A 16,242-nucleotide genomic window follows, 5' to 3' on the forward strand; every position below is an offset into this window, starting at 1 on the left:
TAAACGCAGAAGCAGACCCACCCGTCTGCATCTTCTCCAAACCACACCTCTGACGCACGTTACCGCACGTCTCCACCCTGCTTAATCAAACCATTGCCAGGTTTTGCGCTGGTATAATTCAGATAACGAAAATATTTTTTTTTCAATCACGTATTACTTGCTGGGGCAAATCTGTATTAAGGTATTTCTTTAAAGCTTTATATCATATTTGGCTTATTAACTCGTTTAAGTGTAAGTGAAGAACAAAAAAATCTCTGGGCTGTGTCCAGTGTAGTGCCATTGATTACTAAAACACATGGGACGTGCAGTGGTATGTAAAATCAAAATAACAAAATCTTTATTTTCATACACAATTATAAAACGAGAATTTAAAGACAGTGTATGCACACAATGAGAAGGATATAGTTACAGAGTATACATGCCGGGTTAAGGATATACATACAGTGTAAAAGACAATAATTCGAAGTGTCAGTGACACAATTGGTTGATGAATGCAAAGGTTTATTAATGCCGATAAAATGTTCTATTTCGAATGTCTAAATATATACAGGTGTAGTGGGGTCTCTGTTTTCATACAAAATAAAGCTACAGTCAGATTTTGCGAAAAACATTTTGACTAGATAAGGATTTTTTACGAATATTTGTTTCAAATTAACATGGTACATTAATTTACATGGTAAATTCGTATTTACATGAAAAAAACAATAATAAATTATTTAATTAATTTATTAAAACAATTAATTAATTAATAAAACAACAGTTACGTTTTATCCCATTTGAACCAGTACATTCAGCGTGGTATTCTTTTCAGTACACGTTTCATTGCGTTTCATTCATATATTAAAACGACAAAAATTACAATTAGTAAGATTGTAGAAACGTTTTAATGACAGTTTTTAGATAATTGGCGTTGCCCAAAATGTAGAGAGCAGTGTCTTCTTCAGTGCTCGGTAAACTGTACAATTTTAAAATAAGTCGTTATTCTCAAATGATTACTTTACACTATAGCCTACGTATGTAAATGTGGCTAGAGAAAATGTATTTTTATTAATTACTTTAATGATAATTAAAGGCATTGTGTACTGATAAAATACACATTCATCTAACCACTTTGAAGTTAAATACACTGCAAGTTTGCAAAATATGCCTTACACATTATGTATTTGTGTATAATCGTGCATTTACACTAAGAAATACCAGTTATAGGTTAAATAAAACCGATGTGTTTTTTATGTTATGTTACTACAATTGTTATTATTATATAGTATTGTATTATAACTGACAACCACTCATTATTACAATCTAATTTGTAAAGTTGTGAGGCGTAATCATTTGTTAATCTGGATAATAAAATATCCACCCATGCCAACATTTTAACATGTTTTGGCTTTGCTCCCATCAAAGATGTGCAGTCACGTATGCGTTACGTTCACGGAGAAACTGGCCAATCAAATTGTGCCTTCTTTGGAGGGTGGGAACGCTAAACATGAATAAATTGCTCTTGTGTTCTGTACTGCGCAGGAAATCTATACTGCACATCTTCAAGCAACTAACCGAAGAGACTCTATACGCCAGTATGGTTGAGTGGACAGATGCCGAACGCAGCGCCATCGCTGGCCTGTGGGGAAAGATCAGTGTCGATGAAATCGGACCCCAGGCTCTATCCAGGTAGGTGACTGACGATACTTACTTGTGCGGTTCCTGCCTTGTATGCAAATCATCGTTTTTTCGCTGCTTTTCATTTTAGGCTTCTGATCGTTGCTCCCTGGGTTCAGAGGCACTTTGCTTCCTTTGGTAATCTATCCAGCCCCGCTGCCATCATCGGCAACCCGAAAGTGGCTAATCATGGTAAAGTCGTCATGGGTGGGCTGGAGAGAGCCATCAAGAACATGGACAACATCAAGGCTGCCTACGCTCAGCTGAGTGTGATGCACTCTGAGAAACTGCACGTGGATCCTGACAACTTCAGGGTAGGTTATTTACATTTAAAGTCGATAATAACAGTTTTCACTAAACTGAACGTATGACTATGAAACGAATAACTGTTTGTCCTCTCCAGCTTCTTGGTGACTGCATCACCGTATGTGTGGCCATGAAGTTCGGACCCTCTGTCTTCACCCCTGATGTGCAGGAGGCTTGGCAGAAGTTCTTGGCTGTTGTTGCATCTGCTCTGGGCAGGCAGTACCACTAGTGTCATTCTCACTTAAGGGAAACGCAGCTTAAGATCAACGTAATGCCCAAACAAAAGAGATTATCCTGACAAATAAATAAAACCTCTTTTAAATGAGCTTGATTAGTTCATTTATTTATTTTATGAGAGTACTATTTATACTCTGGCAAAACATTTGGTGTCTCAGCTTACAAATGTTGGTAAACATACTATTTTTGATTGCAGAACTTCTAATAATACAGTTAACATGCTATTAAAAATTGGCATGCTCAAATTCTATTGCTTGCAACTGCATGAAATGTCAATATGTGGTGAAACTTAGTGACAGGAATAATGTCAACATATAGTCAAGTCCAGTGTTTTGTCAGTAACGTAATTTTTACTTTGTACACTACCTCAAAGAATTTGAAATGAAGCAATTAAGATGTGACTAAAGTGGTAGTTTACAGCTTTCATTTGTAAGGGTTTAACAAAAACATATTTTTTTAAAGGAGCAAATTTAATTGAACCAATGACTGATAAGCAGCATCATGGCCATGTGTGATCATTTTCCTTCTTACTACAAACTAAAAAAATCATTGTGGTTGCATTGTTACAGCATATGTTACAACAGATTTGTCTGTCAGCGATGTTCATTGGTGATATGACTGCTGAAAAAACTTGCAGATTTCATCAAATGCTAAAAGAAATGAAAGGACAGTGCATTATAGTTTAGAAAGACAATGACCTAAACCATATAGCAAAAGTAAGCCAATACCTTCTTATAGAAAATGAATGGAATGCTGTTAAAGAATCAAGTCAGTCACCTGTCTTTAAACCAAATAAAGCATGCCTTTCACTTATGAAATGCCCATAAATAAGTAACAAACATCTCAAGAGTTTAAAATCTCATTCTGTTCTTAAACCTAAATGAATTCCTTTTTAAGTGGTGTTTATTTTTCCAAAAAGAATCCACAAAGGTTTACAAGAACCTTAAACAAAAATATATAAAATGGAAAAAAAACTAGACACATTCACCTTTAATTAGGACCTATCCTTACATAGGTAAATCTCTTCAAAGCCAATTACTCTTACTACTAAGTAGCCCATAGATATTGATATTTTTGTTTGATGGGTATCTTAAATAAAATTGTTTTATAACCGTTATAATGACAATTAGATTTTAACTTAGTCAAGAAATAGTTTTCTTGTTATTATCAGTGTTAATTTATGTCAATTAATGTCAATCCAATTTGCTTAGTTAAATCCAGGTGGTGCCCTTTTTTTGGCCAGGCAGTATATACTGCAATAATCACAAAATCCTAAAATAATTTGAAGTACTAATTTTTAATTGCATAGGACACCCTGCAAAAATAGAAAATATAATTAAACAAAGAACCCACTCGCTATTTTAAGCAAAAACAATGTTGTGTAATAATTAGATCACGATACCAGTATTCATTGTTTAATTATTATACCTTATATAATAATAATAATAATAATAATAATATTCCATTAGTCTGTTCGTCAGCCCATACAAAACAAACAAAAAAACTGAAATGTCTAGTCACATGAATAGATGCACTTTTCATGATAAAAATGTTTATTCCTATTAAATAATAATTTTCTGTTTTTAATAAATCTTTAAGTTAACTTTAAGCACTCAATATGATTGATTCTAAGTGATTTTATTGTATGTACTGTTCTGGCCACGTGCCAGATGCAGAGACGAAGACAACAAAGAAGTAGCTTTTTCTTAATTTTGTAGACTACGAAGGCTTTGGGGGGACATTAGCAAAACTGGCGTCCTTAAAGTTGTTCATCTTTTCATGTCATCTTTTCTAACACACTTTCTTTATCTAAAAATTACTTTTTGCCAAATAATTGTTTTCTCTTTGTGTATACTTCTTTATATATTATTTTTTCCAACCTTTAACTTAAACAAAAATTAAATCACTCAGTAAGTCATGTAACTATTAGTAAACATATGAACTATTAATTTACCACTGTTTAAAGTTGTGTTGTTTAATTGTGTACACGCTACTCAGGAAAAGCAGCGCATCTTTATGACAGATCCGGTAACAAACTGAGGTGAGTTTTCCAAAGACTTGGTAACGCAAGTAATATGTACAGTGAAATGTGTCCTCCGCATTTGATCCATTTATGGTAGTGAACACACACACACACACACACACACACACACTAGTGAACTAGGGGCAGTGAGCACACACACACACACACACACACACACACACACACCGAGTTGGACAGCCACTTCCAGCGACCGGGGAGCAACCCACAACCCTGTGTCATCAATAGCCCGGAGCGCTGAGCCACCGTTTCCCCACATGCTCTGTAAGTTAAAACTGAGCTCATTTTTATATTTTTTTAACTGTTGTTCTGGTTCGTGTTACAGTGGATTTTATGTGTATTGCTAATCTGGCTATGTACCTTATTAAACGCTTTAGGTTTTTTCTCTTTGTGAGCCAATAAGATCTGGTGGTCCAATGTCTAGCGGCCAATCAGCTTGGAGAGTGGGCGGGAGCAAGGGGCAACAGGTTGAGCACGGAGGGGGAAAGGGAGGGCAATAACGGGCCGAGGGGCAGAAGCGTGAATGCTGGAGAACGAGCACGAGAACAGGCGGCACTGTTTATTATTGTCGAGCCAGTATCCAGCCAGTAGCTGTGAGAGTACGGTCCGATGTGTGGTTGTCGGACTGAGAACCGATACAGGACCTTTATCACACTGTGCCGTTCAACTGCGCTAGCTCAGGCTGCAGGACCGAGACCGAACTACTGTTTAGAGGTTAACGTTTATTTCTTGCTCTTTGGAGGAAAGAGGTCAGTTTGTGTTTTATTTGACCACAACGCATTTAAACAACACCGTCAGGCCTGCAGACCGTGGACTCCTCTAACGACCTGTTTGAGGACTTTTTAACAGACCGCACCCAGTCTGTTAGATTGGGCCGCCGTCACTCCTCCAGGGTAACACTCAACACTGGAGTTCCACAAGGTTGCGTGCTGAGTCCTCTCCTCTACACTCTACACCCACGACTGCACCCCCACCCACTCCAGCAACACAATCAAGTTTGCGGACGACACGACCGTGGTGGGACTCATATCTGGTGGAGACGAGACCGCCTACAGGGATGAAATCCAGGGACTGGCTGAGTGGTGTGCAGAGAACAATCTCTCCCTGAACTCCTCCAAAACAAAGGAACTGGTTATAGACTGGTTATCGACCCCACACCACTCTTCATAAATGAGGCTTGTGTGGAAAGAGTGCCTTCCTTCAGATTTCTGGGTACGCACATCTCTGAAGATCTCTCCTGGAACACAAACACCACAGCTGCGGTCAGGAAGGCACAGCAGAGACTATTTCCTGAGAATTCTCAGGAGAAATATCCTCCATGAGAAGCTGCTGGTGTCCTACTACCGCTGTGCCATTGAGAGTGTGTTGACCTCCTGCATCTCAACATGCTGCTCAGCGGCAGGAAGGAGAGCACTACAGAGAGTGATCAGCTCAGCCCAGAAGATCACCGGCTGTCCACTGCCCAGTCTGGAGGACCTGTTCAGCTCCCGCTGCCTCAGCAGGGCAGCCAACATCCTGAAGGACTCCTCCCACCCTGGACATCATCTGTTCCAACAGCTGCCCTCTGGAAAACGCTTCAGGTCCATCACATCCAGGACAAACAGACTGAAAAACAGTTTTTACCCCAGCGCTGTACGGGACCTGAACACAGCAAAACACACACACATTCACAGAGCACTACCAAGGATCTGAAAACTGAAAAAAAACAAAAAAAACAACAACAACAACATTAACAACACTACTGATAGCTGCACTTTCACCAGCCATGCGCACTTTCACTTTCCCATATTTATTTTGAAAAATCTCTTAACTACTCAGGATTTGTGCAATAATCTGTTAATTATATTATATATATTTTCATCATCCACTGTGTAAATTTGTGTATATTTTTGTTTTTAGTCGTGTTATTTATTGTATGTTTAAGCACTTTAAGGATTGCTGCTCAATTTCGTTGTACAATGTGCAATTACAATAAAAGTATCTTATCTTATCTGTGAGAATGTGGGCCCTATTCTTTATTTTATTTTTATTGTTGTTCAGACAATACTTGAGTCACAGTGTTTGTAGTATTTGTATTTTTTAGGTGTGTGTATGGTATCTGTGTATGGTGCTGTTAATATAGCGGTAAAGGTTGATTTAGTGTAGTCTGAACTGTGGGGCTGTGCGCAGAGCACAGAGTCATAATGGCGCTGCGCAAGATTTAGACTTGAGCAATCAAATATCGATAAAAACGATACAGCCTCACTCCATATTCCGCTCTGTTCATATATCGATATATTTTAAATGTTCATTTAAACCATTTCTGGCATTACTTTCAGTTGATTAGTGAGGTTATATGTGTGAATTATAGGTATTTTACACACGTTTAAACGCATTCGGATTTAATAAAATATGTATTGTGTATTTGACTCAGTGAACTGTTCGGTTGAATGAGGTTCGTCTGATCGCTGTTTTAAGTTTGCTATGTTTTAAGTTTGCTATGTTTTAAGTTTGCTATGTTTTAACGTTCACGTTCTTTTAAGATCAATCGTTACGTTTCGGTTTGTAAAGCTCTTCAAGAAACCTTTCGTTTGTTGGTTCGTTATTCGCCAAGCATGCTCTTTTTCTCAGGTTAACAGTCATTTCGCTGTTTAGCTGGTGACAGTGAGCAGTACAGCAATAATATACATTTAGAGTTTAGATAAACTAACATGCCCCCCTGCTTATTTAGACATGGCTTATATACTGGAACTGAGCTTAAATGTTCTTTATGCAGTTAATACACCCGCAAGTACTGCTATGTTCAGTAAAACATTATTAATGACCCCATTTCTTACAAGTAATTATATTTTATATATTTATACATTATGTTTTATATTATTTTATTTTATTTTATATTATTATACTGTTTACTGTATCTCTGCAATGAGATTTAACACAGTTAAATGGGCAAAAGTGTGTCAGCTGTGATTGGCTCACTTCATCAAACATCATATCTAAAAGATAAGATAAGATAATCCTTTATTAGTCCCGCAGTGGGGAAATTTACAAAAAAAGGGATCAGCTGTCCCATTTCCCCAATTACTACTTTTTTCCATTCCTCCACCTTCAATCAGACTGTCTACCCCCCATCACCCCCCTCCACCTCCACTCCCACCCCCACCCCCACACTGGCCCTCTCACCTCTGCCTCCTGCTCATCTCTGCATCAACCTGCAGGATGTTCACAGGCTCTTCAGCAGACAGAAGGTGAGGAAAGCCCCCGGGCCCGACTCAGTCTCTCCATTCACCCTAAAACACTGCTGTGACCAACTAGCTCCAGTGTTTACAGACATTTTTAACAGATCACTGGAACTCTGCTCTGTTCCAGCCTGCTTCAAAACCTCCACCATCATTTCAGTTCCCAAGAAATCCACCATCGCCAGACTGAATGACTACAGGCCTGTCGCCCTGACCTCTGTAGTCATGAAGGTCTTTGAACGCCTGATCCTAGTCCACCTGAAGTCCATCACAGACCCCCTGCTGGACCCCTTGCAGTTTGTGTACCGAGCAAACAGGTCTGTCGATGATGTGGTGAACCTGACCCTGCACTTTATCCTGCAACATCTCGACAGCCATGGAAACTATGCTAGGGTTTTGTTTGTGGACTTTAGCTCGGCCTTTAACACTGTTGTGCCGCAGCTTCTTCAGGCCAAACTAGCTGTCAGTGCCAGACTCCATGTGTCGGTGAATCATGGATTTTCTGACAGACAGGAGACAGCAGGTGCGGCTGGGGAAGCACACTTCAGACCTCCGGACACTCAGTACTGGAGTCCCTCAGGGTTGTGTTCTTTCACCCCTTCTCTTCAGCCTCTACACTAATGACTGTCTCCAAAGATCCAGCTGTAAAGATCCTGAAATTTGCAGATGACTCCACTCTGGTGGGCCTCATAGCCAACGGTGATGAGTCTGCTTACAGAAGGGAAATTGAGCAGCTGGTGTCCTGGTGCAGCAACAACCACCTGCTGCTAAACACAGAAAAGACTGTAGAGATGGTGGTGGACTTCCGACGCAATCCACCCACCCTTCCCCCCCTCCACATCAACAACACTGCAGTATCAATGGTGGAGTCACTCAAGTTCCTGGGCACCACCATCTCCAGAGACTTGAAATGGGAGAAAAACACCATCTCCATCATCAAGAAAGCTCAACAAAGAATGTTCTTCTTGAGACAGCTCAAGAAATTCAACCTGCCACAGACCCTGATGATCCAGTTCTACACAGTGATCATCGAGTCCATTATCACAGCCTCCATAACTATCTGGTTTGGTTCCTCCACCTCACAAGAGAGAGCCAAACTCCAGCGCATCATCAGGACAGCAGAGAGGATCATAGGATGTAACCTGCCATCACTTCAGAAGATCTACACCAGCAGGATGAGGAAGCGGGCTGGCAAGATTACATCTGACCCCTCACATCCTGGACACCTCCTCTTCCAGACACTCCCCTCTGGTAGAAGACTGCGATCCATCAAAACCAGCACAACACGTCATGCTAACAGCTTCTTTCCCAGAGCTGTAGCGCTCCTCAACCACAGTGGACACCTCCCACTGTGACATACACTGTGACATACACACCTCCCACTGTGACCTCAAAACATACAACTGAACTGTACCAAACCGAACTGAACAGCTATTTTGCACTCTGCCTATTTGCACTATGACTATTTGCACACCTGTACAGATGTTCTTTTCTGTAAATATATTTTCAGCTCTTTATTACCTTCAGTACTTTTTACTTTTTTAATTTATCCCCTACCCTATTTATTGTTTAGTGTCATTTTCCTTTAGTTTAATACTGTAAATAATCTGTGTTCTGTGTTTTTTGTTACTTGTCATACGTGTTGCTCTCACCAAGACAAATTCCTTGTATGTGTAACATAACATAATAAAAGTACCTCCTAAACCAGAATAAATGTTTTTTTTGACTACCTTAATTGAAAATCATAAACTAGTTTAAGACAAGAAGTGTGTGTACAACCACTTAAAAGCTTAAAGTTATTAATTTAAAATAACTTTAAATTATTGTATTAGGCTAACAATATATGTTACTGAATAATTAAACAGGATTTTGGACAATTAATCTGATTTTAGTAATCTGGATTTAGTTGGTTTGTTTGTTTGTTTGCATTTTGACAGACATGCAGTGTCATTGTAACCTGCTTCTGGAACTTACTTTACATAATTCAGTCCCTGTTTTGTTATCATATTGCTCCTCTAATTCAGTCATTACCATTCCACTTAAACTGCAATTTACCATATACACACGTGGACAAAATTGTTGGTACCCCTCGGTTAATGAAAGAAAAGCCCACAATAGTCACAGAAATAACTTGAATCTGACAAAAGTAATAATAAATAAAATCTATGAAAATTAACAAATGAAAATCATGCCATGCTTCAACAGAATTATAAAAAAAATAAACCCATTAAACAGGCCTGGACAAAAAAATGATGGTACCCCAAAATAAAAAATCTATGAAAGTGGTGACTCAGCGGTTAGAGCGCCGGGATATCGATAACAGGGTTGTGGGTTCGATTCCCGGGCTTGGCAAGCTGCCACTGTTGGGCCCTTGAGCAAGGCCCTTTACCCTCTCTGCTCCCCGGGCGCTGGAGTTGGCTGCCCACCGCTCTGGGTGTGTGTCTGTACTCACTGCCCCTAACACATGTGTGTGTGTGTGAGTGTGTGTTCACTACCAGATGGGTTAAATGCGGAGGACACATTTCGCTGTACACTGTACAGTGACAAATACGTGCACCTTTCACCTTTAATGTGACCAAAGGGACATGTTAAATCATGTCAGGGCAACTTAACTGGGAGGTAGAATAAGAACACAAACAACTGGCCGTGCCAGAGGATAAACAGGGAATAACATAAACCTTGCTCGTCAGGCGCAACAGAACTTACTTGGCGTGACTAAGGAGCTGTGAGATCAGTCGCTGAACCCAGGAGGCGATCCACAGACAAACCTGAACCTTATCATGCTCATGAATGACTCCCACAGACGTCCTTGTGAATCTCTAACTAGATGCTTGACTAAGGATACAAAACTCAAGGTTGGCTCAGGACGATTAATTCTCGGCAACGAGACTGTTCGCGTTTGCTCCCTAAATACCACTGCCTCAGGTGACACAAATCAATAAAACAAAGAACACAAATGAAACACACGTGCGGATAACTAACACATGACATGAAACGTGAAACATGACCGTCAACTTAAAAGTCAAGTCAAGTCAAGTCAAGTCAAGTAAAATTTATTTGTATAGCACTTTTTACAACTGTTGTCGTCACAAAGCAGCTTTACATAATTAGTACTTAATAAAGAACAGAGACAGAGAAGAAAGAAGGAATAACATGAAGCGTCAAAGACCCCCGTGAGCAAGCCAACGGTGACAGTGGCAAGGAAAAACTCCCTCAGAGCTGGAGGAAGAAACCTTGGGAGGAACCAAGACTCACAAGGGGGACCCATCCTCCTCTGGCCAGACTGTTTTAAACATTAATGATTAAAATTACCAAAGCAGATACAACAGAAAGTTAATAGTGTCAGACAGGCACGAGTCCATCTAGGTTTCAGCACGGCCACCAAACAGGCAGCAGCAGCTGGCGGGTGAGCCATGGGTGGTGGCGGGTTGGGGGGGGACCCGCTGGCCGGACTGGTAGGTGGCAGCTGGTTAGATGCAGGTAGAGGGGACCTCAGCGGGCAATCTTCCTGCAGATCGGGCTGGGTGGCCATTTACTCGGGGAAGGTAAAGAGAGAGAAGTTAGTTCTAAGAGGAATTTTATGGAGGGCAGAGAATGTTGATCATCAGCATCTGGGTATGTCTGATGACTCCGGCAGGTCTGATTATCACAGCATAATTAAAAGGAGAGAGCCAGAAGGTAACACGGACACGGACGTACCCTGAGAACACCAGCATCTATCTGCTCCACCGTCAACAAACCTGAGTGATCGCGTGTAAGCAGCGAGACGACAGCTCCAGCATCTCAGTGTACTACAATTCCCTGGGTCCGCGAACCCCTGGACCTGCAGCCCTTATCTAAGAAACATTAATTACCAAAAGCTGAACTAAACATATAAGTTTTCAGATTAGATTTAAACATTAAGACTGTGTCTGAGTCCCGAACATTATCTGGAAGGTTATTCCAGAGCTGGGGGGCTTTATAAGAAAAGGCTCTTCCCCCTGCTGAGGTTTTCTGAATTTTGGGAACGCGTAAGAGGCCAGCACCCTGAGATCTAAGTAGTCTTGATGGTTCGTAATATACAATAAGATCCTGCAGGTACTCAGGAGCGAGGCCATGTAGGGCTTTATATGTTAATAAAAGAATTTTGTATTCGATACGGAATTTAACTGGGAGCCAATGAAGTGCTGATAGAACTGGACTGATATGGTCAAATTTTCTAGTTTTAGTAAGGACCCTGGCTGCAGCATTTTGCACCAGCTGAAGTTTATTGAGGTTCCTGCTGGAACAACCTGACAGTAGTGCATTACAGTAATCTAGCCTTGAGGTAATAAAAGCATGTACTAGCTTTTCTGCGTCTTGTAGTGATAAGGAGTTTCTTAGTTTGGAGATGTTCCTAAGCTGCATAAAGGCTGTTCTACTAATATTAGCTATATGTTGCTTAAATGATAAATCTGAGTCGAATGTGACGCCAAGATTTTTAGCTGCTAAACCAGGAATGATAGAAGAATCAGCCAAGTCTAACATTAAGTCTGATAGTTTATTTCTAGAGTCTTTTGGACCTAAAAGGAGAACTTCGGTTTTGTCACTGTTGAGGAGAAGGAAGTTATGTGACATCCAGAGTTTTATATCCTTTACACAGTCCTCCATTTTCTGTAGTCTAAATTTATCGTCAGGTTTGGCTAATATATAGAGCTGTGTGTCATCTGCATAGAAATGGAAATTAACGCCATGTCTGCTTATAACTGAGCCCAGTGCTAACATGTATAGTATAAATAATAGTGGTCCTAAAATGGAGCCTTGCGGAACTCCATATCTTACTTCTGCGTAGTTTGAAGATAAATCATTTATCTTTACAAATTGGAAGCGTCCCGTTAGATATGATTGGAACCATGATAGGGCTGTCCCTGTGATTCCAACCATTTTCTCTAATTTTTCTAGTAATATAGAATGATCTATTGTATCAAAGGCTACACTAAGGTCTAGTAGGACTAATAAAGATACGTAGCCTTGGTCAGAGGCAAGAAGGAGATCATTCGTAATCTTCACTAGGGCTGTCTCTGTGCTGTGATTGAATCTAAATCCAGACTGGAATTTTTCATACATGTAATTTTTACTCAGGTATAAGCAGAGTTGTTGGGCCACAGCTTTTTCTAATATCTTAGATACGAATGTTAAGTTTGAGATGGGTCTATAATTAGATAATACACTAGGATCAAGATTTGTTTTTTTGATTAAAGGTTTTATAACTGCTATTTTAAGGGTTTGGGGTACATGCCCAAGGCTAAGGGATGAATTTACAATTGTTAAAAGAGGTCCGATTATAATTGGGAGAATTTCTTTTAGCAATTTAGAGGGAGTCTGTGATCAGTGATGTGAACCTTGAACGACGATGAATTTGCTGAATCCACAGTGTCTCTCTGGATAACTGCGTGGGAGAGGGTGCTTATTGTGGTCTCCAGTAAAACCATATAATTGTCCATGTCTGTACTACTGAACAGATTACTGAAAAGTCTGAAAAGTCTTTTGATGGCATCCTCAATTGAATTTGAGCATAGTATACACTGTTGAGCTGAGCTCTGCCCTAACCCTAACCCTAGTTGTTAGACTATTCTAGATTATTACACATTAATTATTTACATTAATTACACATTAATTATTACACATTAATAGTGTGCTTGCTTTTTTACTTGGGGTCATCTTTAGCTTGTAAGGTAGGCTGGTTTTAAATATACTTCTAACTAGATTCTGCTAACACTCTTGTCTTAAGGTTAACATAGAAGCTTGGTGCTCACTAGTTGATTGAGGTGCTGATTCAGGTGTAGTTTCAGGCCAGCTAGAAGTGTGAATTGCAGAGGAGGAGCCAAGTGCCTCCAATCTTGATAAATTAGGTGTGGAGCCACTCAGAAATCAGTGTGCTTGCTTTTTTACTTGGGGTCATCTTTAGCTTGTAAGGTAGGCTGGTTTTAAATATACTTCTCTGTCCCTGCTCTGGATGTGGCTGTGACTCCTTTGGACTTCTCTGATCACCACTTTCTCTCCTTCTCACTCCCCCTCTCTGCTCCTTCAACTACCACTTCTGCAAGTTCTTCCACTCTTCACCGCAATCTTCACTCTGTTTCCCCCTCAGCTCTTGCCTCAACTGTCCTGACCACTCTTCCCCATCTTGAATCTTTCTCCTCTCTCCCACTTGAAACTGCTACAGACACTCTCCTCTCTTCTATCTCCACCTCTGTCGACCTTCTCTGCCCTTTCTCCCCTAGGTCAGCAAATTCTTCTCCACCTTCCCCGTGGCTGTCAGATGTTCTCCGCAACAACCGTAGAGAGCTAAGACTGGCTGAAAGGAAGTGGCGGAAGTCACAACACGACTCCGACCTCTACTCCTATCAGTCTCTTCTCTCCAGGTTTAGAACGGAAGTTGCTGCCGCTAAAGCATCTTACTACAGGGGGAAATTGGAATCCTCTGCATCTGACCCACGCAAACTATTCACCATCTTCTCCTCTCTCCTCAACCCTCCTACTCCCCCACCTCCCACTACCCTGTCTGCAGATGATTTTGTCTCCTTCTTCTCTAGACACTGCCCTCCTCCTCCCTCTTCTCTGACTTGCTTCTCTCCTCTTTCCACAGATGACCTCCTACATCTTCTCACCTCCAATAATCCTACCACCTGTCCACTAGACCCTATTCCATCCCCTCTGTTCCAAACAATCACTCCAAACCTCCTCCCCTTCATCTCCTCTATCATAAACAGCTCTTTGTCGTCAGGTCAGGTACCATCGGCCTTCAAGTCTGCCAGAGTCGTGCCCATCCTAAAGAAACCAACTCTAGACAGCTTGGACATCGGCAACTACAGACCTATCTCTCTTCTCTCTTTCCTCTCAAAGATTCTTGAACGTTCCGTCTACAACCAACTGTCTCTCTTTCTCACTCTAAACAATCTTCAGGACCCCCACCAGTCTGGCTTCAAAGCTGCACACTCTACTGAAACTGCTCTCATTGCAGTTACAGAGAAGCTCCATGCAGCTAAAGCTGCCAGACTGTCCTCGGTTCTGATCCTTCTTGACCTCTCCGCAGCTTTTGACACAGTGGACCACAAGATCCTCCTGTCTATCCTTGCCGGTCTTGGAATTACCGGCTCTGCATGGCAATGGTTTGCATCATACCTGCAGGGACGCTCATACCAGGTAACGTGGCAGGGCGACACGTCCGCTCCTTGTAGTCTCTCCACTGGCGTTCCACAAGGCTCAGTTCTTGGTCCTCTTCTTTTCTCACTGTACACTCACTCTCTTGGTAAAGTGATATCCTCCCATGGATTCTCTTACCACTGTTACGCCGACGACACTCAACTCATGCTCTCTTTCCCACCATCTGACACACAGGTTCCTGCCCGTATCTCAGCATGCCTCGCCGACGTCTCGTCTTGGATGGCGGCTCACCACCTCAAACTCAACCCCAGCAAGACGGAGCTGCTGTACATCTCGGGAACTGCTGGACCAAGAAACGATCTTGCCATCACCTTCGAGAACTCACTGGTCACTCCCTCTACTGAAGCCCGAAGCCTTGGTGTAGTGATGGATGATCAGTTATCGTTCTCAAGTCATGTTGCAAACGTAACTCGGTCCTGCAGATTTCTTCTGTACAACATCCGGAGAATTTGACCCTTCCTCTATAGAGAGGCCACCCAGGTGCTTGTTCAGTCTCTCGTCACTTCCAGACTTGACTAATGCAACTCTCTTCTGGCTGGTCTCCCTCTGCGCACCATCAGGCCCCTGCAACTCATCCAGAATGCAGCGGCACGGGTCGTCTTAAATGTCCCAAAATTTAGCCATGTCACTCCACTGCTGCGTTCTCTCCACTGGCTTCCAGTAGCTGCTGCCCGCATCAGATTCAGAACCCTGACGCTGGCCTACAAAGCCAAGACTGGACCAGCCCCTCCGTATCTGATGGCAATGGTCAAAAGCCGATCCGCACCAAGAGCCCTTCGAGCTTCAAGTACGGCTCGGCTCGACCCACCATCCCTCATCCCTTCCCGCGGAAGACAAGCGTCCAGGCTTTTTTCTGTCCTGGCACCAAAGAGGTGGAATGAGCTGCCCCTGGGTGTCCGAACGGCCGAGTCGCTCGCTGTCTTCAAACGCAGACTGAAGACCCACCTCTTCAGAGAGTACTTGGACGAATAGTTCTATGGTCGCCTTATTGTATTGTGTTTAGTAATGTCTAAGCTTGGAGGTATCTTTTGAATTATTAGTCTATTCTAACTAGCTAAGGCTTTTCTTGGGTAAATAGCAAAGAACTTTGTAAGTCGCTCTGGATATAAGCGTCTGCTAAATGCCGTAAATGTAAATGTAAATGTAATTAGGTTTTGTTAAACCTATATTAAGGTTATTAAACTCAGCTCTTTCAAAAACCCTATAGTCATGTAATAGAAATTATATGATGTCACTGTATTCCTCTATATTAATATGTAATTTGGTCTCCTTTATAATATAAGATTTCTTTAAACCACTGCTGGGTTGTTTGTTAACTCCTTGTTTTTCTTTGGGTATTTTAATATGTTATAAAAGTGTAGTCCAACCAATTCAGTTTTCCCAAGTAGAAATTCTCATTTCAGGTATCAACTATGAAATGTTTATTAGTAATAATATCAGATCTAGGTCTTGCCTTATGTTATCACTAATTTACATAGATTCACATTTTTGCTAGTACAAAGTCCAACAATATTTGGTCAATTATGTAGACGGTAAGTTATAACAGATTATATACATATATACAGTGCCTTATTTTTTTTCCCACATTCAGCCAAGGTC

The 16,242-nt window shown here is 41.3% G+C and overlaps 1 protein-coding gene across 1 annotated transcript; it reads left to right on the plus strand.

The window, feature by feature from the left end:
* The first annotated feature begins 1,539 nt into the window (after positions 1-1,539).
* Positions 1,540-2,268, plus strand: LOC140552351 (hemoglobin subunit beta-like). Its single transcript, XM_072676567.1, has 3 exons — positions 1,540-1,668; positions 1,748-1,970; positions 2,060-2,268. The coding sequence occupies exons 1-3, from the start codon at positions 1,577-1,579 to the stop codon at positions 2,189-2,191; spliced, it is 447 nt and encodes a 148-aa protein (XP_072532668.1). The 5' UTR covers positions 1,540-1,576; the 3' UTR covers positions 2,192-2,268.
* The last annotated feature ends 13,974 nt before the right edge of the window (positions 2,269-16,242 follow it).

This window comes from Salminus brasiliensis, chromosome 3 (assembly GCF_030463535.1).
Source record: "Salminus brasiliensis chromosome 3, fSalBra1.hap2, whole genome shotgun sequence".
Lineage (NCBI taxonomy): Eukaryota > Metazoa > Chordata > Actinopteri > Characiformes > Bryconidae > Salminus > Salminus brasiliensis.